We start from the raw sequence: 24555 nt of genomic DNA, 5'->3' as shown, positions 1-24555 counted from the left end.
TTATCAATACATTTTACGATATAAAAGAAAATTAAGGGTTAGTTTATGGACCCCATGCAGGCTTCTTTGGTGTTTCCCATTTCCATTTCCATTTTACTTTAAAATCATAATGTCATCCCCTAAAGAAAGTCCCCTTGATATAGATGTTTTTGTTTACAGTTTCACCCTCCAGACTGTTTTGTTCTGGACTTCACTTTCCTTATTAGGGTATGATGCAATCCAGTCTCAACCAGACGCTGCTGGCCAAGCCCCGCCCACCACAGGAGTTTCTCGAAACGTAACGAAACGTGGGCTACGTGATTTCCCAGCAGTCGCAAGTCCCGCCTCCGCGTGACAACGTCATCACGGTTTATATAAACACTCGCCGTCACTCACAGCAGCATTTCTATTTACGGCAAAGAATAATGACATACATGAAATACGAACCAAGCGCGAGATGTTGATGAACAAAGCGAACATGGAGTTTATGTTTAAATTGAAGTCGTCGTATTGCTCAAACCGTGTTTTAGGGTACGTTAGTACATTGAACATTGGAGAACCAAATCTTCGCTGGAGCGATTGCCAAGCGACAGGCTGACAAACTCACAAAGGTAAGAACCTTGTAGATGTCTATTAACGCTCGTGATGTTAGAAAATGAAAATATTTTATTCGATGTAGCCTACAATAAATGAAGTAATTTAGTTAAACATATTTACAATGGTTTATCATTTTTCCATGGTATTATGGGTATTTCTTTATTGTTATGTATTAGACAGCACGCAGTAAAAGGCAGGCTGTGTCACATTGGTGTGTCATAAGTACTGTATGTTGTAGCAACAATGCAAAAAACACCCTTTTGAGGACTGAGAAATCTTTCACTGGTTTTAACATTTATATAATTAAAAATATTGATTGTTTTATGGTGTTTTTTTTATTTAATTTTTTTTACAGATTGAGTTGAGTGTGATTATGGCACCATTCACCATTTTCCCACATCGTCCACTGCCATATCAGTGCCGTCTACCTCAGGAAGCTCTATTCATGCAATCCAAGATGAGTCCTGAGCTTTCGTCCAGTAAACCTGGAACGCATGAAGATCTACATCTTAATTATAATCGCAAAACGTCCATCATGAAGATCAGACTCCATCTGTGGCAGGTCATCCAAAGAGTTATGAACTGCTGTACGAGTGTAGCAAAGCTTTTCTGCTCCAAGATGTTTTTCTTCGTTTGTGTGGGAAAAAACATGACCATGACCGGCGAGTTGAAGAAGAGAGGTGTGGAGGCCCTGGAGAGGGAAATCTGGGATGGGCAGGATCCAGAGATGAAGGTTGTTATGAAGTCAGATGATGAGGATGAGTTGATCGAGCCTGCTGTTGAGCGGGAATCCTCAGTGATTGATTCGGATGAAGAGGAAGATGATGAAGCCAGACTCTCAGAATGGGAGTCTGATGAAGAAACTGATGAGGAAGAAGATGATGAGGACAATGAAGAGGAAGACTGTGAGCCACAGGATGTGGATTCTGAATGGTCAGATGATGATGATGATGACTCTGAGGCATCAGCTGAGAGCCTTGAGCTTTGGGAATCCTTCCTCAACTGCAATGACCCCTACAACCCTCTGAGCTTCTGCTCGTCCACCGGCTCCAGAACAAACACTAAGCAGAACCAACTAACTCTGAGCTCACAGAATAAAGCTCAACCTACACCAGCTACAAGGCCAGAAGAGTGTCATCCAAAACCAAACTCAAAGGAGGGAGGGAAGAAGGTAAACATTTCATGGAAACCGGTGTTATTTATAGTATTTATTCATATGTTGAATTATTTTTAGTAATTGTATGTGCTTTCAGTTTTTTTTATATTTAGCTTTGATTTATTTTTAGTTAGTTTTAGTTTAATAGTAATAGTTAAACTTTAGACTTGTTTTTATTTCAGTTAGTTGCCAAGCTAAAAAAATTTTTTTAAGTTTTTCATTGAATATTTTATTTTATTTCAGCTAACAAAAGCAGTTTTTAAGTTTTAATTAACCATAACACCAATGGAAACAAACTTTTAAATGAATAAAATAACTTTTTTTTCTTTAGTTTCTATAGCGCCTTTAAAGGAGCTTCTTAAAGTGCTTCACAGTGGAAAGTAAAAAAAAAAAAAAAATACAGATTAAATCAACAAAAGTAATAAATAAATCATATCCATAGGTGGATTAAAAACAAACAAAACAAGAAACCAGTGATGATTACCACAATTAACTATAAGCCAACTTAAAAAAAGTTTTTAAAATGTGTTTTAAAAATCCAAAGAGGCTGTGCTTCCCGAATTTTGACTGGAAGTTGGTTCCACAACCTGGAAGCGGATACAGGAATATTGTTATACACAACAGTGTTCATTTAATAAATGAGCAGTAATAAGATAATAATTAACCTGTATTTATGGTATTCTAAATTATAGATAATTTTAAAAGAAAGCAGAAGTTATGCAAGATAAGAAGATGCCGGACATAAAATGCCCTTAAGAAAAAGTCAACAAACAGGGATTCATATATTGGTTGCTATAAGAAGGCTGAAAACACTAAATCATCCCTCTTCCATGACAACAGCTGACGGCAGCTAGTAGTCAAACCAGTTCCTGTAAGTCAGGATGTCATGTGACATGTGACTCGTGCTGCATGACTAACTAGGCTTAAGGTTAACATGCTTAAAAAAAAAAAAAAGGTTAACATGCTTTTGTCTTTTGTTTTATTTCAGGTGTGTTTCAGTGATGAGGTGACTGTACACCCCCTGGTGGCTTGGAGTTTTGCTAGCAGGGAGGCACGGGACGGCTCTTGTTGGCTGCAGATGGCCAGAGACCGAGAGCGTTTCAGAAGAAGGGTGGAGAACATTGAGAATGTTATTAAACCCTGCCTGACACCTGAACACAGAGCCAGCGTGTGGGAGAGACTTCAGAGAAAAACATTGTCGTAATACTCCAGCTTGATGTATTTTTTAACATAACGTAGCAGTAGATGTTTGAAATATGCTGTGATTTTTGGTGCTTTATCTCCGAACACTGAATGTTGTTGTTGTTTTTTTACTGTGTTATTTATATTTTTTCAATATTGTGGTGAATTAAATTTTTTGTGGTTTCATTTTATATAATATTTTATATTCATATATTTGCACATGTATAATTGTGTTGTTCTACAAAACACTGTAATTCTTTACACACTGAATATTTTATAGAGTAGCAGTTGAAAAATATTAAACTTTTCCAACATTTATCCTGTTGTTTGTGAGTTGAATTTTTTTTCTATGCATAGGTTTTTTTTTTTTTTCAATACTTAAATATTTCAAATCCACATTTGCATGAATTTGACAAATAAAATGTTCATGAACTTGAACTACTACAAATATAACACACAAGGTTTTTTTTTGCTGAGAAGCAGAATGTTACACTGATGTCACTGCTAGAAAATGTCAGTCTATTACAAATATAGAAACATTTCATGCAGCCATTCACAATGTCACCTTTCCACCATAGTATCAACAGTGTTTGGGTAATGCATTACAAGTAATGTGAGTTATGTAATCAGATTACTTTAAGTTACTTTTACAAAGTTACCAAGTTACTTTTTCAAGCAAGTACAAAAGTAATTTACTTTTTCCCATCTATTGACTGACACCTCTCCCCCGTCCCCATGTCGAGAAAAATTGTGAGTAAGTGCAGAGGCGTTGTGTGCGCTGTGTAAACATGTTATTGTAAGCATGTTATTGCAGTTCTAGACTAATGTGAGCATGCATTTACTCATCTCACTTGCACAAAAACAGATTTTGTATTGAAATGCAAACTCAGAATATTACACAAACCTGTAATTAAATATTTTAAATAACAAATAAATTATTAACTAATGTTTTTGCTGCTGAACTTCAATAATCCAATTCAACCATACTAATAAACAAAAATGGCATCACATTTTTGTTTCATTTTTTGGTTTTATTGCTGAAGTAAGAGGCTGCATCAGAAATCGCATACTTCCCTAGTGGGCGAAAAACAGTGTGTTAAAAAACAAGTATGGAATTCATAAAAGAGTTGGCAAAAAGTACCCGGATGACCTACTACTTCTGGCGAGATCCTGAAGTGTGCATATGATCGACACTTTACTATCCCATGAGGCCACGGGAGAGGATTTATGAATGGCAGTGAAGCGAGGTAACTGACGCTGGTAGGTCCAGATTACATTCAAACACATATGTATATAGAACATACTTTTTAGCTGTTGTGAAGTAATTATTAATAAGTATGCGATATCGGACGCAGCCTTGAAGTTTCTTCTCCTGCGTCCTATTCTTCTGCGATTCAAAATGCAACAGAGCTGAAAGGTTTATTTGAGATGCTCCCTCTACTGTACAGGCATGAGTTTGCATTTCCTTCATCCTGAGCCTTTGTGCATTCCTGGCGTCTTAACTCCACACCCTAAGTATGCGAGGGACAGATACACCTACAGTATCTCACAAAAGTGACTACACCCCTCACATTTCAGCAAACATTTTAGTATATCTTCTCAAGGGACAATACTATAGAAATGAAACTTGGATAGATTTTAGAGTAGTCAATGTGCTGCTTCGATAGCAGTATATATTCACTGTCCTCTGAAAATAACTCAACATACAGCCATTATTGTCAAAATAGCTGGCAACAAAAGCGAGTACACCCTAAGTGAACATGTCAAAACAGTGTAAATTTTTTGTGTGAGCACCATTGTTATCTAGCACTGCCTTAATCCTCCTAGGCATGGAGTTCACCAGAGCTGCACAGGTTGTTGCTCCTCCATAATGACATCATGTAGCTGATGGATGTTAGACACGTGGCACTTCTCCACTTTCCGCCTGAGGACGCCCCACAGGTGCTCAATAGGGTTCAAGTCTGGAGAAATACTTGGCCACTCCATCACCTTCACCTTCCTCAGCAAGGCAGTTGTCATCTTGGCGGTGTGTTTGGAGTCGTTATCATGCCGAGGGCATCATGTTCTGCTTCTGAATGTCACAGTACATGTTGGAATCCATGTTTCCCTCAATAAAGGGCAGCTCCCAGTACCAGCAGAACTCATGCAGCCCCAGACCATGATGCTACCACCACCAGGCTTGACTGTAGGCAAGACACAATTTTCTTGGTACTCCTTACCAGGGCATCGCCACACATTCTGGACACCATCTGAGCCAAACAAGTTCATCTTAGTCTCATCAGACCACAGGACATGGTTCCAGTAATTCATGCTCTTGGACAGGTTGCTTTCAGCAAACTGTTTGCCGGCTTTCTTGTGAGCCAGCTTCAGACAGGCGTCCTTCTGGGACGACGGCCATGCAAACCGACTTGTTGCAGTGTGTGGCGTATGGTCTGAGCACTGACAAGCTGACCTTCTGCTTCTGCAACCTCTGAAGCAATGCTGGCACGATCATGCGTCTGTTTTTTGAAGCCAGCTTCTGAACCTGACGCACAGCACGAGGACTCAACTTCTTTGATCGACCCTTGCGAGGCCTGTTCCAAGTGGAACCCATCTTGGAAAACCTCTGTATGACCCTGGCCTGTACTGTAACTCAGTATCAGGGTGTTACCAATCTTCTTATAGCCTAGGTCAACTTTGTGGAGAGCAACAAGTCTAATTCTCAAATCCTTAGAGAGTTCTTTGCCATGAGGTGCCATATTGAACATCCAGTGGTCAGTATGAGAGAATTGTACTCAAAGCACAAATTTTAACTGCTCTAATACAAGATACACAAATTTGTATGGTCCTGTCAAGCAGACAAAAACATGAACATGATGAATAGGACATGTGGCTTTGCATGGTTAAACGACGTACAGCTATTATCACTTAGGGTGTACTCACTTTTGTTGCCAGCTATTTTGACAATAATGGCTGTATGTTGAGTTATTTTCAGAGGACAGTCAATATATATTGCTATACAAGCAGCACACTGACTACTCAAAAACATATCCAAGTTTCATTTCTATACTGTTGTCCCTTGAGAAGATATACTAAAATGTTTGCTGAAATGTGAGGGGTGTAGTCACTTTCGTGAGGTACTGTATGTTTCACTCCTCAGGAAGCTTTCTCGCTCCTCATTCCTCGTGGTGCAAAAGAACTGAGATGTCCTTCAAGATGGCTGAATTTAATTGGTTTCAGGGTCACGGGCTGGAGGACAGAGGAGCGAGGAAACATATATTTGAGTATTGAAAAGCACCCTTGGTGTGAAAGGGTCTTTACATTTGCCATAAACAGAACTTTTTTTGTTATTATAAAACAAATCAAGCCCAGCCCAGGTGAGAAAATGTAATGCAATGCATTACTTTCCATAAAAAGTAACTTAGTAAGGCAAAGTTACTTTTTTAGGGAGTAGCTCAATATTGTAAAACATTACTTTTTATACTTCTACTCAAAAATAAGCTGGCACATTATTCAAAGGGTCAGTACATGTCCATGTTAGAAAGTGTTTTTAGAAGGGAATGTGCATAAGGTTAGGTTGCTTGTTTCAGCATGAACATATTAAGACATGCACTGTTCAAACGTGTTAATTTGCAGCATGTTTTTATTAAATCAGTGTAAAAATACAAACTCATTTGGTTACAAAATCATGAATCAGTGGTAGTTACAAAATTATTAATTGGTTATCGCAAAAATAAATAGTCTTTGTATACTTGGTCCCTGGGTTGCGTCTGGGTCCGGGTGACAGACACACACACATATATAATCACACAAGTTATAGCCATTGAATGGCTTACAGTACATATTGTGCATTGCTTGAGCAGAAAGTTACACAAAAATACAAAATCTCTCTGCTGCTCCTTGAAAAAACCCTGGATAAGTGGCAAAAACATTAAGAAACTGTTCAGTTTCTCTTAATATTGATGCAATTTTGTGGCATTGGAAGAAAGCAGCAAGAAGTCATAGAACGTGTCAATTGTGTATAAACCACAACTGAATTTGTGTTTTTATTGCATACTGTGTTTTTGGCATTTCATCCTTCAATAAATCATTTAGATCAGGGGTCCAATCTGCTCCTGGAGGGCCACGGGTCCTGCAGAGTTTAGCTCCAACGTGCCTCAACACACATGCCAGGATGTTTCTAGCAATTCAATTGAAGGCAAGCCTGCAACCTTAGCCGAAAAAAGCGCAACGCCTGCTAATACTGCGGTAGGCAGGGAAGAACAAGAGGCCGTTGTTGACAATGGAGGAGAGGCTTCACTACGCTGAATAAGATGCTTTCGTGAGGAAATAGCTTATTTAATAACAATAAGCAATAGAGTCGACAGCACATTGGCTATTCTTAAATATATTTGCTGTTGAACAATGTTTACGATTTATATATTTTTAGAGTTTACACTGAAAAAAAAAAATGCTGTTTTATAAGAGAAGTTACGGACAATTGCACGACAGGTATGATTCAGTTCACGGCATTTCTCATTCATTTCTATGGTATCTGCAAACAGTGATTGACTGTTGCCTGGAATTCAATGACGTCAAGGCTGTAATGTGATTGGTTATCAAGGCACATGTGATCCAAGTTAGCCGTTACGCTTTCTCCAATGGTAGAGCCTCGTATCTTCCAATAATAAAACCATCTCTGTTTCTAGTATGCCTAGTAAGATCTTGATCAGCTGGTCCAGGTGTGTTTAATTGGGGTTGGAGCTAAACTCAGCAGGACAGTGGCCCTCCCGGAGCAGGATTGGAAACCCCTTATTTAATTAGATTATATAGAGTGGTGCTGTTCCAAAACATGGAAGCGAGTTAGCATTTTAGCACTTCCGGTTCCATCGTTCCGAAGTCAACGGGTTTTTTGAATGGGGTTTTGGTTAAATGGCTGAAATAAGGTCTGTGGTGAACACGAGCTCAAGACACTTTCATTTTTTATTCTACAACATAAAATCTGTACTACGCTACTCGTGATTCTTTTAAGCTGTTATGCGTCTTGAAAAAGGTGGTTGCTAACAAGTGGCTAAATGCGACTACAGAGGCTGTCGAGGTGATTAAACAACATAACGCTGAAAAGCTAAGATCAATCTGCTTTTACAGCATCGGTATGCTTATAATTGTGCTTTTATAAACTACTCTTATGCAAACGTTCTGGGAAAATGTTTTTAGATAAATACTGAAAGAGTTGTCGGAAGCTTAGTGATGGTGACGTTGAAGTCGAGCGACCGTGTTGTAGTTCGTTTATAGCCTCCTTTAGCTTTTAACTTCTGGAAACTGCATTTAGGCTTCAAAATTCATTAAAGTTGTATTCATCTGTGATAATTATCTTGATCAACAAAAGTTTATGATAGTCACATGTTTTGTTGATCACAAAGCTTGTTTTTTGCAATAATCCAAAAGCCTATGGACCTGCACCACTCTATTTTGCAGTACAAATTCATGATCCATCGATCAATGGCAATTTGTTCTTTGACAGATAAAGATACAAACTGCAAAGGCCTTTGTACAGAAATGTAAGGTTAGACTAAGTGAGGAAATAAAAGGTCAAATTAACGTTTGTCTATGAGAAGGCAATACTAACAATAGGCTATATATAAATATATACATTTCTATCTGAAAACATTCAGTAAAGGACAAACTTTCATTCTCAAGAGAACATTCCTTTACATTTAGTTCACCAAACTATTTTCATGCAGTTTTAAAGTCCTCTGTCCAATACACTCCATTCATTTTCACAGTAGTGCAACATAGCTTAAAATATCTAGATAAAAACATCCAGTTTACACTGCGTTAAACATTAACTTCATAAACTCAGCATAGAGGTATCAGGCCTTTTCCTGTATTAACTCTGACTGTTGGTGAAGATGATTGTGTGTCCTACAGCAATTCATAATAAAGGTGCACTAAGTCATTTTTTTCCACTTAAAAGTTTTAAACCTAAATGTATTATTAGCTCGTTTGGCAAATATGTTTAAAATGATGTACCATGAGATAAAGACTCCAGTCTTGTCAGTGGCTTAGTAAAGCTGTTAATAATGCAGGTTGCAGGATCACATGACCAGCTGAATAATACAACGGTAAAAAATAAAACCTCCTCCTGAATAGAAATAAATGAATTGTTAATAAATGAATGTTATTGAAAACAATTTTGTGAATAGAGAATTTCAGAATTGACATCAGAACCTGAAAACTTTTTCTTTTCCATCCACACCTCTAGATGTCAGATTCAGTATAAAGTCCAAGACCATTGTCATATCAGCCAGTAAAACAAAGAAAAAACACTTAGTGCACCTTTTCATTTTAAATGTATACACTTATGTCAAAAAATGTAACTAGCAGAAGTACTGAGAAAAAACATGCTTTGTGTTAACATAGTTATATAATATTAATCTATGGCTGTGCTGCCTTATAGGTGAAGTTTAAATAAGATTTTAGCAATGTTAATGTACAAAAAACATTACTATTATCATATTTAATTTCAGCCTCAATTGCTAGTGTGCACATCTGTTTTAAAAATCCCCATCTTATTTCTTACATAAACTACAGGCTAAAAGTTCGGAAGAATCAAGTTTTTTTAAATGTTTTTGAAAGAAGTCTCTTCTGCTCCAAGGCTGCTGTTATTTAACCAAAAATACACTTTTGTAACATTATAAATGACTTTGTCACTTTTGATCAATTTAATGCATCCTTGCTGAATAAAAGTTTTTTTTTACCTTACTAATAACCCCCCAAACTTTTAAAGTCCGCGTGAACCGGAAGTTGCAAACGACTTTTCTCCAGTGTTGTGACGTATTTCCCAGTGAATCGGAATATTGAACAGAGGGCGGGGTTTTACTCTAGCGCTCCTCCTCTCCATCTCTGCTCATAGCAGACTAACGGTTTGAGGGGAGCGGTTAAGCATTTTCAACCCAAGCCGTCAAACCTACATCAGCCATTCCAGACCGGAAGTAACTTTTCAGACTTTGATTAAAGATTACGACGGCAAACAATTTTTTTCTGTGTATTAACTTGCAAGGATTAATTGTTCACCACAAGAATAGTAATATGCGCTAACAAAGTAAATAGGGTCAATTTTGATTTCAGTTGGACTTTAAGCAGCAAAAACTGGTTTCAACATTGATTATAATAAGAAATGTTTCTTGAGCATCAAATCAGCATATTAGAATGATGAAGGATCATGTGACACTGAAAATTCAGCTTTGCATCACAGGAATAAATTACATTGTAAAATATATTCAAACAGTTATTTCAGTTATCACATAAATGCACCCTTTGTGAGCAGAAGAGACTTCTTTCAAAAACATTAAAACAATATTTAATTATTCCAAACTTTAGACAGGTAGTATAACACCATGTATAGTTATAAAATGAAATCCTGGATCACTCAGAATGTATCCCAAAGTAAACTTAAAGCTCTATTTGTGCTGTTAAGACACTAAATACTCTGAATCTTCCCCCAAAAACAAAACCTTACAAATCCACATGCAAAAACAAGATTCTCCTTTGTGTGAATGTCTATAACAAAGTGCATTGAAGTGTAGTCGGACACCTTAGGAAGCACAGGTTAAGTCACCTTAATAGAGGGCTTCCTGTGCACACAGAGAAGAGTGACGTATGGCACCCCGATAAAAGCCCATTTCTCGCTGGGCCAGAATTTGACAACGGGGCCCTGCTCTGGAGCCTCAGACGCCGCGTCAAAATAAGCAAAACAAACACATCCCAGGTAGGACGCCAAGCAGATGAGGATATGCCTATAAACGGATGCATAAAGGGGAGAAATGTACAGCAAATTATATATTATAACAACAATCAAATAATATTAATTTACTTGTTTTTTTTTTTACAATGGATCTCAGCCCACAAATCTGTACAGTTATATGAGACATAACGTTTTCAGTTTACAAACATTTCAGAATCTTCACTTTTGGGTGAACTAAGCTGGGAAAAAAAGTGGTGTAGAATTTACAGTTTTCACTCAGAAACTTCAGTAATAATTACAAAGAAAATGCAAGTAAAACATTGAATTAAATATGAAATTTTGAAGTAGAAAGACTGAAACGTATTTTCTTGTAAAATGCATTCTTACAATCTTTTATTTAAAAATTATATTTTTTACAGTGTATCCGTTTAAATGTAAGTGGAAAATGTTAAGTACAAAAATAGAAACTTTGGGAAAAAAACTAAAAGTTGAATAAGGTATTCTGTATTACATTTATTACATAGCCGAGTACATCAGTGTTATTTTAATATCATTTAGACAATTTTATTTTATATTAATTATGTAATATATAAAAAATATTATAATTCTATAATTTTTTTGAATGTTTTCATTTTTGTATTTTCTGTTTTCATTTTGGTTGATGTTTTGGTCATTCTGTTTTGACATTCTTAATATTTTTTGGTTTTAAAAAATATGTCTGTATAATTTTTTATTTCAGTTTTAATGTGTTGTTTTAGTGCATCAAGTTCAACTAAATGAATAAGGTCGCCTTGGCAACTAGTTGAAAATTTTTTTTATATATTTTTTTATTTCAGTTACAGTAATGAAAATGTTTTTCATGGTTTCAGTTCTAGTTTTAATTTTAGTAATATAATAACCCTAAACTGCATTCATGTTCAACTGGATTGGTAATTAACATTTACTAACTTTTTTTTGATCTGAACCCCTTTGACGTATACTAAATGTAACTTTACTAAAAAGATTTAAATTTTGAGTTAATACTTTAATAATTCAACGACACATTCACGGTTCTCAAATCTTTCTTAATGGTCATATGACATGCATTTTTTAAAATTCATTTATTCATTTTAATTTTTCACTTTTGTGATTTCATAACCCCCCTCACTTCACTCACGAACACCAGTTTGGGAAACCCTGCTCTACAGGAAAAGTACATAGAGTAAAGCAATGTTGCAATGTGCTGACAATGCTCACGGTGGCTTACTTGTATGTGCAGCACACTGAGCATGCACACTAGGTGCTATATATGATGTGACAAGTGCACTTACCAGGCACAGTGAAGATATGGGAAGTTGACAGATGACCACATCTCACAGAAAATGCGATCACTAATCCAGCACACGAGTGCGAGAGTCCACCACAGACCCGAGAGCAGACCCAGCTTGAACACACGCAGGTTGTCGCACCTACAGACATTATAAACACAAGCAGGATGTGTTTGATTAACAGGTGCTACTGTTCATACTTAAACTTCCTTCAACAACAGGGTTATTATAGTATGAGCAATACATGTTACAGTATCTATTCATCTTTCTTAACATTAGTTAATAAAAATACAACTATTCATTGTTAGTTCATGTTAGCTCAGGTCCATTAAATAATATTAACAGATACAACTTTTGATTTTAATAATGTATTAGTAAATGTTTAAACTAAGATTAATACATGCTTTAGAAGTAGTTTTCATTAGTTAACTAAGTAGTTAATTAATGTTAACAACAAATGAATTCTTATTGTAAAGTCTTATTACTAAAACCATTTTTAACTTGAAATAAAATAAAAGTTAACTGAAATAAAATAGATATAATAGATATAAATTCAAATAAATAGAAAAAAATCCCTATATAAATAGAAAATAGCAACTCAATGATACTAATATAATGTGCCACACAACCAGTCAAATTGTGCAGCTTTTGGAAGATGTGTACTATTACTTTTATAAGTGATTGCACTCACGATTATATCTAGTACATCTGATTTAGCATTGGATAAAATGGCCAACAGCCTGTTTGCTTGACATTAAATAACTGTAAATGATGTTGTTTCATTCGAGAGTGATCTTAAGTCACGATTTTTCCCAGTCCTGCCCAAACACAACCAACCAAATCTCTCTTCTTATAACGGTAAACAAACATGGCGACTAACAGATGAATGTTTCTTGCACAGCCATAATTAAGACAGACGTGGAAGTGTTGTTATTGTTTATTAAAACTAAAACTATTTGAATTGACGAAAGTAAACGAGGAAGAGACGGATATTGAACAAGGAAGGGACAAAGGGCATGGATAACTTTATCGTATTAGATAAAAATATATGTGGACAAAGTTTGCAGTTATAAATCAGATAATAAATCGTAATATATTGCTATATATGATCACAATACTCAGCATATCACAAAATGTTTGAAATTGCAATAACATCATACCGTGGATTAAGTATCGTGATAATATAGTATCATGATAATAGTATCATGAGCCTCTGGTGATTTCCACCCTTAGTCTAGTCATATCTGTAAATAGAGAAACGTTGTCACTTTGACGTGTGTATGCTGTACATCTCTTGACATGTGTATGCTGTTCTTTAATCTTTTCCACATTTTGTTGATCATAGCATGCTGACTTTGCCGCTTATCTCATTCCCTCTCCCAGTGTTTTAATAGTAGCAATTGCCAAAGAGTGGTTTAATGTGAAAGATTATGGCCTTTTAAGCCAGAATTAGGCCTTGGTTCAATTAGGACATTTAAGTAGCTTTTATAAACGTGCCTTAGAAAAAGAAAAAAAACATTACTGATGTGCATCTCGAGACAAAACAATGGCAGTGACATATTTTTAATTTGTCAGTGCAAGTTGCATTCAACACTGCTTCGGTAGCCAGTTTGTTTAGGTTCTTGTTTCCGTAAGTCAGACGCTAGTTCCGCCTTCTCAATGACATCACAAACGTAGTCAAAGACGGCAAGCGATGATTGGTCGGGAAGCAACGTGTAGTCTGACATGTTTCTTGTCCACGACACAACATGAATTTAGGATTCAAAATCGCATGAATTGACAGTGACTATCATAACAGACCAAAATATTGTGTAGTCTGAACCCGGCATTACAGAGCTCATTGTAAAGCATTATCTATTGTGAAGGGTCATTTAAATATGCGTTGTTGTAGCGCTGTGCTGGAATTTATTTTCAAGGAAGTTCTGTTTATTAATGGGTGTAGCTACATTAAAATCTTCAGCTAGTAAGCTTGAGATCCTTTCCATCTAAACTGGTTATATCTCTTTAGCCTTGAGGTGAATGTTGGATTTGAGAAGTATGATAATTTCTCTCTCTTTTTTTAGTTATGAGAAAGAACCACAATCATCCGCACAGTCGCGCAGAGCCAAAGCACAACCAAAACAATGTACTTTCACAAAATGCATGCAGGCTAAAAAGTTACATAGAGTACCTTTAAACTAAAATGTTCCATGGCAACTTACTGTAATAAAAATAAAGCTAAACAGAAATATTTAAAATTTACTAGCAAATTACAAAATTACTTAAACTTAAATTAAATTTAAAACTTCAAAATATTAATAAATACTTGAATTGTAAATGATCAGTGCAGTGGCCAGTGAAAAAAATCATTTTTAAAAAGAGCTCTATAATAAAAATGTTTTTTGAGTGATGAAAACAATGCAGAAGGCACTGTGTTGAGAATGAAAATAGAGCGCTAGCAGGGGTGGTGTGAGGTGGTGTGCTAGCAGAGAGAGAGAGAGAGAGAGAGAGAGAGAGAGAGAGAGAGAGAGAGAGAGAGAGAGAGAGAGAGAGTTAAAGAGACAGGAAGTGCAAACTGTAACTCAGACAAACTGAAAAACAAAGCCTTGAAGTACACTTCAGCATGCTTTTTAAAAAAAGGGTACTTATTACGGAAATCATATACTTACGTGTGAACTGAATAGAGTGATTTCGGACACTTTGAGTGCAATATAGTTTAAATTTATATTAAATGCAATTAGAGTGCTTTTAGACATATTTAAGTAGGACTTAGGCATATCTTTATATATAATTTTATAATTACTTCTATTGTCTTTGAAATATTGTTAAAGTGTACTGCAGAATGTACTAACAAGCATCTAAAAACAAATATACTTTAAAGTCATTTCTATTGAAACTTGAATGCCATGTATTTAAATATTTGTAAATCACACACTTGTAACTATGAAGTTGCAATTTAGTACCTTTAAAGGTTGCACTTTATTTTAAGGTGATGTAGTAACATTGTACTTACTCATAAGTACTGAGTAATATTAATGAATTACATGTACTTACTATAGAGTTATGGTTAGGGTTTGGTTTAGGGTTAGTTATCTTTAATTATGCATCATTTACTGTTACTACTATAGTAAGTACATGCAGTCATGTGTAACTACATCACCTTAAAATAAAGTGTCGCAATATATTTAGTTAAAATGTAATATCGAATAACACACTACAGTTAAAATGATAATCAAGTATTCCATGTCAGACCATTACTGCATGAAAAACGCCCTGTTGTTGTACTTCCTGTATTTGTTTTACAACATTTTCTGGATATTAATAACACAATCTTGACCTTAGAAAGAATTTTGCATCCTTTTAATTTATGACTGTCCATTAAGCAGGAGGACACATGACGACTAGGGCCAAAACAAACAGCGATAGATACAATGGAACTGAGACACAAAGTCCAAGATCTTTAGGAGACAGGAACGGTAGAAATTAAACATACCCTAATGTACAGTATACATATACTGTACACACACACATATATATTGTACATATATATCTGAGAAACATTTAACAAAATTCAGTTTTAATTCTTGTAAATAGAGGAAAGTTGTCATGCGTTAGTTCCTAATGTATAAGCACACGGTGATCTGTTGTACATAGCCTAACTAAAACTACAAACTCATGCATGGTTTGCTGTAAGATAAAGCTACATCTAACCGGTCTGAACTCAGAGAGACACACTATCAGGAAAACCACAGCAGTGCATCTCATTTTCAGGAAGCCGCTGATAAGCCTGTTTCTTCATCTACAGAGCAAAGCAAATGAACTCTATGCATATCTGGACAGGGTTTCCTGAGGCCAGACGATTTCAAGCATGTGTGCTAAAGTACAAATTTCACACTGACTCTCTTTAAGAACAAAGTATCAGTGTGGTGTTGTGTTTTAGGATGACCACACTGTCTGTTTAGTTGAACTTTTGTTCAAAGGTCAATAGACAGTTTGAAACTTAACTTAAAGAGATCGTTCACCCAAAAATGAAAATTCTGTAATCATTTACTCACCCTCATGTTGTTCCAAACCTGTATAAATTTCCTTGTTCTGTTGAACACAAAGGAAGATATTTAGAAGAATGTGGAAAAACTGTACAGTTCTGGGGCACCATTGACTTACAATTTTTTTTTTTTCTACTATGGTAGTCAATGGTGCCCCAAAGCAGCCTGGGTACAAACTGTCTTCAAAATATCTTCTTTTGTGTTTAGCAGAACAAAGAAATTTAAACAGGTTTGGAACAAACTGAGGGTGAGTAAATGATGACAGAATTTTCATTTTGGGGTGAACTATCCCTTTAATAAACTACATTTTGGATGTTCTGAGGAAAATGTGAGTGGCTCACCATCAAGATGGGTCCCTCGTTTAATGTATTTTTTTACTGTTTTATGGTCTTCCAGGTGCAAATCATAAGTCAGGCCTCTTTCACTCATTGTGAAAAAAAGTGTGCTTAACTCTATTGAATGTGCACTTGTAGTGTAATTGAAACCTTAAAATTATATATATAAAAAAACCTGTACTTGCAGATACTATACTATTAATTAAATAAAAGGCCACCTAAATTTATTTAACGCGAGTACACTTTATTAACTATGTCTCTTAACACACTTAAGTACACTTTTAAAAAGAGCATTTCTTAATAAAGTCAAATGAAAAGTTTTACTTTAAATGTGCAATAGGTGATTCTAGCAATCGCTATGTTAAGCAGTCTAAAATAATTTTTATAGATTTTTATAATCTGTGGAAGGCGTAGGACCATAAAATGTTCGTTTAATCATTGCATCGGGTCCAAATGAAAATATATATAAATATAGCTGCGAGCAGCGATTACGGGCCCAAGCCGGTGGCACCGCAACCCCGGTGCCTTTACCTAAAGGCACCGGGGTGGCGGTACCGCCGGCTTTGGCCCTTCATCGCTGCTCGCAGCTATATTTATATATATATATATATATATATATATATATATATATATATATATATATATATATATATATATATATATATATATACAGTATATATATATATATATATATATATATACACACATATATAAATATATAAAAGACAGAAAATATTACTTGACTTACCTTATTCTGATTTTACGATACACTCAAAATATTCCACACCAAATCCTTTAAATTTAATGTAAAAATAAAAATGAAAGTAAGCAGTGTTGGGTTCACGTAACCCTCTCATTAGAATCAAAATGTTTCAACATTTGCCATGTATTTGGATGCTAAACTATTCTTTATTATAGGCTTTGTTCTTCACTCGTGTTCCAATATTGATGGAAAAAATCATCCTCTTCACATGCGCAAAAATGTGCTTGGAAACATCACAGTGGAGCGGTGCTTACTGTGAATGTACGAATTGTTCTACTGACTATTTAGAGCAGTGTAATTTTTATATGTTAGGTTGACTATTTTATTATTATATTTTATTAAGGCTATAATGATCAGGCTGCGATGTCAAGATTGCAATGCTGGAATGTGTGTGTGTGTGTGTGTATATGTGTGTTCATGTTTTTCTATCCCGGTGGGGACTTCAACCTGAATTCACACAGACTCATGGGGACTCGTGTCACAGTGGGGACCTAAATAGAGGTCCCCATGGGTAAACAAGCTTATAAATCATACAGAATGAGTTTTTTGGGATATGTAAAAATGCAGAAAGTTTTCTGTGATGGGTAGGTTTAGGGGTAGGGTTAGTGTGAGGAGATAAAATATACAGTTTGTAAAGTATAAAAACCATTAAGTCTATGGAGAGTCCCCACAAAGATAGTAAACCGTGTGTGTGTGTGTGTGTGTGTGTGTGTGCGTGTGTGTGTGTGGCGTGGGCGCGATGGAACAGTGGACACATAAAAACATACTCCGTCATTATACAGGACGACATTCAAACTGCAAAGTGTTAACTTATATTTGTGTACAGTCGCAATAAAACACAACATTGTGCTTTTGTAAAATAATTTCAAGCAATCAACCCCCGAAAGGCGCTAATTTTAAAATGAAACTAAAATGCTCATGGCTGCACGGGCATTCATAACGGTGCGCATCCACGGCGAGGAACGAGCAGAACAGAGTGAACGTTTTTCAGTTAATTCCTACTTCCATAGGAATTAATTTGAAACGCTCGCTCAACCACTATCAATGTCAGTGTGGACGAACATATTTTACTTTCGTTTTTAAGTTGGCGATTCAAAAGCCCCCAGCGGTGTCACACGTCGATTAACCGGTGGTAAAATATTCTCACCGTCACATACCTAGTATATTTTTAAGTAGATACAATAGGCCTACCTGATTTTGAACATAAGAGGGCAGTATAGCCCTATGTATGACTTGACTTTTATGGGACTAAATAGTACAATTACTATTTTTAAACTTATAAATATTTATTAAATTGAAAAAAAAAAGAATAAAATGGGTTTAGTTGTGATATTTTTATACTTTTATATAGAAATAAATGGTGTTTAATTACATTTTTAGAAGATGAGGCTTTAAGTGTTACTTTACTTTAGTCCCTCACTATAGCAAAACCGTTTGAGATGTTTAATATCCGTTCACAATTTAGCATCTTTAATGTATCTTTATCATTTTGAAAAAGTTTGGTGTGAATAAAATAAACCAGTTAGGAAGAGTAGCTAAAAACTCAGAGTCTGAAATATCCAAAAAATCCACATTCAAACCAAAATATCTGACTTCCTTTTGCTCTGAGCTAATAACTGTAAATTAGAAAGTTGTCCGGCTCGGTGAGACCAATATATATACTGATTTTTGTAACTGTTGGTAAAACTAACCCACCCACTTTTGTCAAACGCATGTTGAAAGTGACACACTTCCTGCTGCCAGTTGGTGGCGCTATAACTTTGACTCACGATAGTTACATCCATCTGATCTGCCTCTTACCACGAACACACTGCTAAAGTTTCATAAAGATCAGTTAATGTATGCAGAAGTTATAACACTTCGTCTCCTCTCTTTTCTCGCCATAAATTTGTTTCCTCGCCACGGCCAAACCGTTCGAGATATCAAAAATCCGTCCGCAATTTAGCATTCTCAATGTCTTGACTTCATGCTCACTGAGTTTGGAGGTGATTGAATGAATTCTCTAGGAGGAGTACATCACATTCCACAGCAAGCGTTTTCCAAACAACCCATAATAGCCGACTTCCTGTTGGGCTGGCGTGAAACTTGACAGAGGGAAAGTTGTTCAGCCCGATGAAATCTATATGTGTACCGAGTTTCATATTAATTCATGCAAGCGTGTTTGATATATGGACCAAGTTTTCAGACCCTGTTCAAGAGGGCGCTGTTGAGCCCCCCTGCCACGCCCGTTTCTGAAACTTTTCACATGTCTACTGGCTAATAAGTGTTATGTGTCTGTCGAGTTTCATCCAATTTCAAGCATGCTAAGAGTCTCAAACGCATCCGAAAAGAACATTAAAATTTGATGCGTTGCCACGGCAACAGTATCTAAGATATCAATAATCCTTTCACAGGTCTACATCTGCCGTGTGTTTACATTATACACATAAAGTTTGAAGCAAATCGGGTAAAAGTAAGAGGGTGACTTCAAAGCATTTTGAAAGTGACACACTTCCTGCTGCCAGTTGGTGGCGCTATAACTTTGACTCACAATAGTCACATCCATGTGATCGGCCTCTTACAACGAATACACTGCTGAAGTTTCATCAAGATCAGTTAATGTATGCAGAAGTTATAACACACTTCCTGTGTCCCATTATTCGCCATAAATTAGTTTCCTCGCCACGGCCAAACCGTTCGAGATATCAAAAATCTGTTCGCAAGAATTCATCCTCAATGTCTTGACTTTATTCTCACCGAGTTTGGTGTCGATCGGATGAAATCCCTAGGAGGAGTATTTCACATTCCATTGTATGCGTTTTCCAAACAACGTATAATAACCGACTTCCTGTTGGGCTTTTGTAAAACTTAGAGCACGAAAGTTGTTCGGCCCGATGAGATCTATATGTGTACTGAGTTTCATATTATTACACGCAAGCGTGTTTGATTTATGGACCAAGTTTTCGGACCCCATTCCAGGGGGCGCCGTCGAGCCCCCCTGCCACGCCCCGGTACCAGCTTCAGCCCGGCCCTGATGGCCGCGGGTTCTGACGTGTGTGCAAAATTTCAAGAGTTTTTGAGCATGTTAAGGGCCCCAAAAGTGTCAAAAAGGCAAAAAAAAAAATAATGAAGAAAAAAAAAAAAAATAATCCTTACGGAAACAATAGGGCCTTCGCCCTTTCAGGGCTTGGGCCCTAATGATAGTTTGCTATCAGTCAACGTGTGTTTGCATACCACTGCGCAGCCTGTTCACGCAGACGTCATACGTCATCAACGACAGACCGAGAATGGCAGGCAAACAGCAACAAACTAACAACCTTTCCTTCTGAACCAACAAGTGGCAAGTATAGTTGCTATTTAAAGAGAGCTGTCACTGTGATTTGAAATGAACATGCACAGCAATAAATATGGAATGCGATAATATGGAAAGCACTAGAGGACTGATGCTGAGTTTCAACAAGCGCACTGACCTCTTTAGCTCAGTGATGAGAAGAGCAGTGCACGGGATTCCCAGCGTCATGAGAGAGATGGAGTTTATCGCTGGCTTGATGAAGGCCAGACAGGTGGTGATCCCTGAGAGAATGCCGATGACCATCTTAAACCTCGATCTAGTGACAAACAGGGAAAGACAAAAGGAATAAAACATGGAGAAACAAGAGAAAAGCAGTACAGAATCACTATCTACAAGTACATTTAGATCAAGATGTGTGTGCTTGTGGATATGAGAGCACACCTGTCTTTACGGAATATCCTGGGAAGGTATCTCTTGGGAAACCACATGCCGATGGCACACATGAGCACCCACAGAATGGCCAGTTCATCCAGCATCTGCCCCAGGAAGCTCAGCGTAGCATGGAAATAAGTGGAGCCAATACCTAAAGAACAGCCGTATGATTGTACATTACGAACAAACAAATGTTTTGAATTTAATTAAATAATGTTACATTTTGGAGGAAAGCGCTGCGTTTCATTGACTTCTCTTGAAAAGAACTACACTTTAGCATATTATTAATAGGAGTACTACTGATATGTTTATTTTAAATATATAATACTGTATATTATAATAATGTTTCAGACCGTTAAATGCATGTTACTATAGCTTACATTTATATTAAATGCAATTAGCTGAACTTAAGAATGCTTTTTTTAACCACTCTAAGTAGATCTTTATATTATTTTCAGAATTGCTTCTATTGTCTTTGAAATATGGTTAAAATGTACTGCTGACTATCTTGACAAGCATTTATGGCAAACTAAAATATACTTTAATGTCAAATCTATTGAAACTTGTGTCATGTATTTGTATTTGTAATGATGAAGTTGCAATTTAGTGCATTTAAAATATATTAACTTTAATGTAATCTCAAATAACACAATACGGTTATAAATACTGTATTAGTAAATTTTGAAATACTCTCTCCATGTGCTTTACTATGTTAGTCAACACATCAAAATAAGTGTACTTCTTTTTTCACGCTTATTAATGTGAAGCGGTTTTAAAACAATCTGTATTGTATAGCGCTCTATAAATCAATGTGACTTGATTTTAATTATATTCTTAGAAGATGTTCGTATTTCAGCCACTATTTATCCAAAAGCACACAATATTTTGCCAATTAAATCCCACTTAAAAGTCTTCAAAGTGTTCTTAAAGCATGCCTCCATCGCCGTGAACAGCGCTGAATCACCTAAAGGTCTGTCCTGAATGAATTCAGCTATGTCTGTGTCTAATCCTTTGACTAAACTCACTGTATTATATGACGGCAAGGAGGACTTTGATTCAAAATCCCACCCGGATTAATTAAGTCAGCAGCTTCTTTTAGAGCGGAAAAACTCTGAAGACATTTGTACAGAGCAGTGTTTGTGCTGAGCTGGCTTCTTTCCCATGCTGCTCCACAGACAGAACTGCCAGCGAGCTTTAAATACACCAGCGGTTTGTTGGGAACAAGTCACACTCCTGCACAAATCCCAGACCAATTTCCCAAGTGATTGTCTTAACCTTTGTGGTTACAGGACAGAATATAAAGCAGCCCCAAATAGTAAGTAAAGAGGAAGAAGCTTGATAAAACTGCAGCTCTGGTTGTCAGTAAGCAGTCAGGGTGACACTAGTATGAGAAGGGAAGCTTTTGTAAACCTAAAACTGACAGGGACATAGAGCTTCATTGTTTAAAATATGTTACGCTTCACAAATGCAGACTTGTGAAGCGCTCGGGTCATGTGAATATTAACACATCTTGCAGAAGACCAAGTGAAATGTGGTCTGTGAGGCCTTCTGTAAAATGAACAAAAAGCTCCAATGACAAGGGATCGACTCATGCTGTCCTTAACACAGGATTAATGTCCTTTGTAACTCCGGGTTGAGGTCATTTTAACCCTGGGTAATGTACCCCTGGTTTCACAGACAAGGCTTAAGCTAGTCCCAGACTAAAATGCATGTTTGAGCTGTTTTAACTGAAACCAACTTAGATCTTAAAATGTCAGTGTCATTGTTTTGTTCTCAAGATGCACACCAGTAATGCTTTTTCTAGGGTACGTTGATAAAAGCAACTTAAATGTCTTAATTGAACTAAGGCCTAATCCTGGCTTAATCTAAACCCTGTCTGTGAAACCAGGCAAAAATGTGTCACACTTATCCAGAGCAGAGCAAGTTTCCTCTGAGGAGGCAAGGGAGGCAGTGCCACTTCAAAAAATGATTGGATATGACTGGTTGTGATTGGATATGATTGGTTCATGCAGTAAATCCCACCTTTTGTTTTCGTGCATGTTACACATTCGTGAATCGGTCTCAATAAACAAACTGATTGCGTTAATGAGGAAGACTAATTATAAAGTGAGTAAACAGCTCACGTCAAAATCAGACTTTATGACATGCCAAAATCAGACTTGAAATGGCTTGAAAACACGATGACTGTGGGAGGTTTTAGTGAGCAATAAGCTTGGTGAAATTAAAGGATTAGTTCACTTCGGAATTAAAATTTCCAAATTGCAGTTTCAATGCAGCTTCAAGGGGCTCTACACAATCCTAGCCGAGGAATAAGGGTCTTATCTAGCGAAACGATCTGTCATTTTCTAAATAAATAAATTTTAAGCCACAGTGACCAGTGTTTACTAAGCTTGATGACTGAGTTGAAAATAAGTTGACTATTGAACAGCTGAACATAAGTTCACAAATAAAATATAGTGTTTAAATGGTTACTGAATTCATTCAGTGAAGACTATGCAGTGTTTTATTTGTTAAATGTGATTATTTAATTTCTGTATAGTAGCTTATTATTTTTGTAGGGTAATTTTCTTCTTTTTTATTGTATTACTGAACATTTCAACTCAACTCACTGTTGTTTGTTGACAGTGAAACTGCTCTGAAATAACAGATTAAGGGGTTGGAGGTCACAAAGTTTTGCTTAGAGCCGCCAGAAGTCTAGAACCGGCACTGAACTGGGCCATAAATGTACATTTGATTTTTTTTTTTTTTTTTAACTGAGGACATTTCAGAACACCACTGCATGCCACGGATATATAACTGTGCTGTAATACTGAATATTTTACTGAGATAACGTATTTCCTCAGTAGCCCTTCCTGAACTGCTCAGCTATTTCCTGAATACTAGCAATATTCCAGAAAAGGAGAAAGAACGAGTTCACTAACTGCCACCTCCTATATGCTGAAAAACTTGAGCTCGGGCATACTTGTGTAAGAAGTTACTTTAGGTCACGGTCACTCTTAACAGCTGGAAATAATGATGATTGATGAAATTTACCAACAACTACCAGCAGAGTCCATATAAGATAGATGCCACTGTTGAAATGTGTGGCGTACTGACGAAACAGACACATGAGGATTGGAGGCAAGACGAAAAACAGCACGTTGCTTATCTGAAAAGAGACAGAAACATGTTTGAACATCGTATTTGATGTAAGTCACAGGCAAAGCAGTCCTAAAGTTTATAGACTTCGAACTGCCAGCCGCTCATATGTTAATGACACAATATGGCACATGAAACAAAACAAAGAGAGTGCAGAACGACGTACCGTGTTATAAAATTCCGCTATTCCAGGATATATGAGATAATTCCCTTCGCACCAATCCACCTCCGAGCTGCCAGCCTGGAGCTGATCCCACAGATGCGCGTCCATCTCTGCGCGTGCACTAGATGCGATCGTGACACTGGCTGAATGTCTTTACACAAAGCGCCGTCGACAGCTGTAACGTACGCATGCGGCGACAGTTTGTTTTAATCAGTGACTCGTGTGTAGTCTTCTTATCTGAGCATGTCATCCTGCCAGATCCAGTCCGAGTCTAATCCAGCTCGCCTGTGTGCGCGCGTGCCGCTTTCTGTCCTTCACTGACTGTACAAGCGCTAGCAATAACAACAGAGCAACATGTGATTCGCGCATGCGCAGAGCGGTCTGCTCTGCACTCCAGCACTCGGACAAAAATCAGCGCTTTTAATTTTAGTTTGCTTAATAATACTTACAATATTTCTCAGTCACATTTCACCAGCTGCTCAAGTAATTGTGTGGTCTTCTA

At 36.7% G+C, this 24555-nt stretch overlaps 2 protein-coding genes across 2 annotated transcripts; one reads left to right on the top strand and one right to left on the bottom strand.

The window, feature by feature from the left end:
• The first annotated feature begins 338 nt into the window (after positions 1 to 338).
• Positions 339 to 3232, top strand: ppp1r15a (protein phosphatase 1, regulatory subunit 15A). The gene is made up of 3 exons (XM_079866613.1): positions 339 to 590; positions 932 to 1747; positions 2721 to 3232. The coding sequence occupies exons 2-3, from the start codon at positions 950 to 952 to the stop codon at positions 2934 to 2936; spliced, it is 1014 nt and encodes a 337-aa protein (XP_079722739.1). The 5' UTR covers positions 339 to 590; positions 932 to 949; the 3' UTR covers positions 2937 to 3232.
• A 3550-nt stretch (positions 3233 to 6782) lies between these two features.
• On the bottom strand, positions 6783 to 24411 carry acer2 (alkaline ceramidase 2). The gene is made up of 6 exons (XM_079866612.1): positions 24057 to 24411; positions 23786 to 23900; positions 20762 to 20903; positions 20499 to 20636; positions 11930 to 12067; positions 6783 to 10671 (listed from the first exon to the last, which is right to left on the bottom strand). Exons 1-6 carry the CDS (start codon positions 24159 to 24161, stop codon positions 10485 to 10487), a joined length of 825 nt encoding a protein of 274 aa, XP_079722738.1. The 5' UTR covers positions 24162 to 24411; the 3' UTR covers positions 6783 to 10484.
• Between the last annotated feature and the right edge of the window lie 144 nt (positions 24412 to 24555).

Source organism: Squalius cephalus (genome assembly GCF_949319135.1).
Source record: "Squalius cephalus genome assembly, chromosome: 3".
Taxonomy (NCBI): Eukaryota; Metazoa; Chordata; class Actinopteri; order Cypriniformes; family Leuciscidae; genus Squalius; species Squalius cephalus.
This window is presented reverse-complemented; position numbering and strand designations above follow the sequence as displayed.

Coding starts and splice junctions, on each gene's coding strand:
- ppp1r15a (XM_079866613.1), top strand. CDS start 950: ATGGCACCATTCACCATTTTCCCACATCGTCCACTGCCATATCAGTGC. Junction 1,748..2,720: donor CAAAGGAGGGAGGGAAGAAG/GTAAACATTTCA, acceptor GTTTTATTTCAG/GTGTGTTTCAGTGATGAGGT.
- acer2 (XM_079866612.1), bottom strand. CDS start 24,161: ATGGACGCGCATCTGTGGGATCAGCTCCAGGCTGGCAGCTCGGAGGTG. Junction 23,901..24,056: donor TAGCGGAATTTTATAACACG/GTACGTCGTTCT, acceptor GTCTCTTTTCAG/ATAAGCAACGTGCTGTTTTT. Junction 12,068..20,498: donor CTCATCACTGAGCTAAAGAG/GTCAGTGCGCTT, acceptor TAATGTCTGTAG/GTGCGACAACCTGCGTGTGT.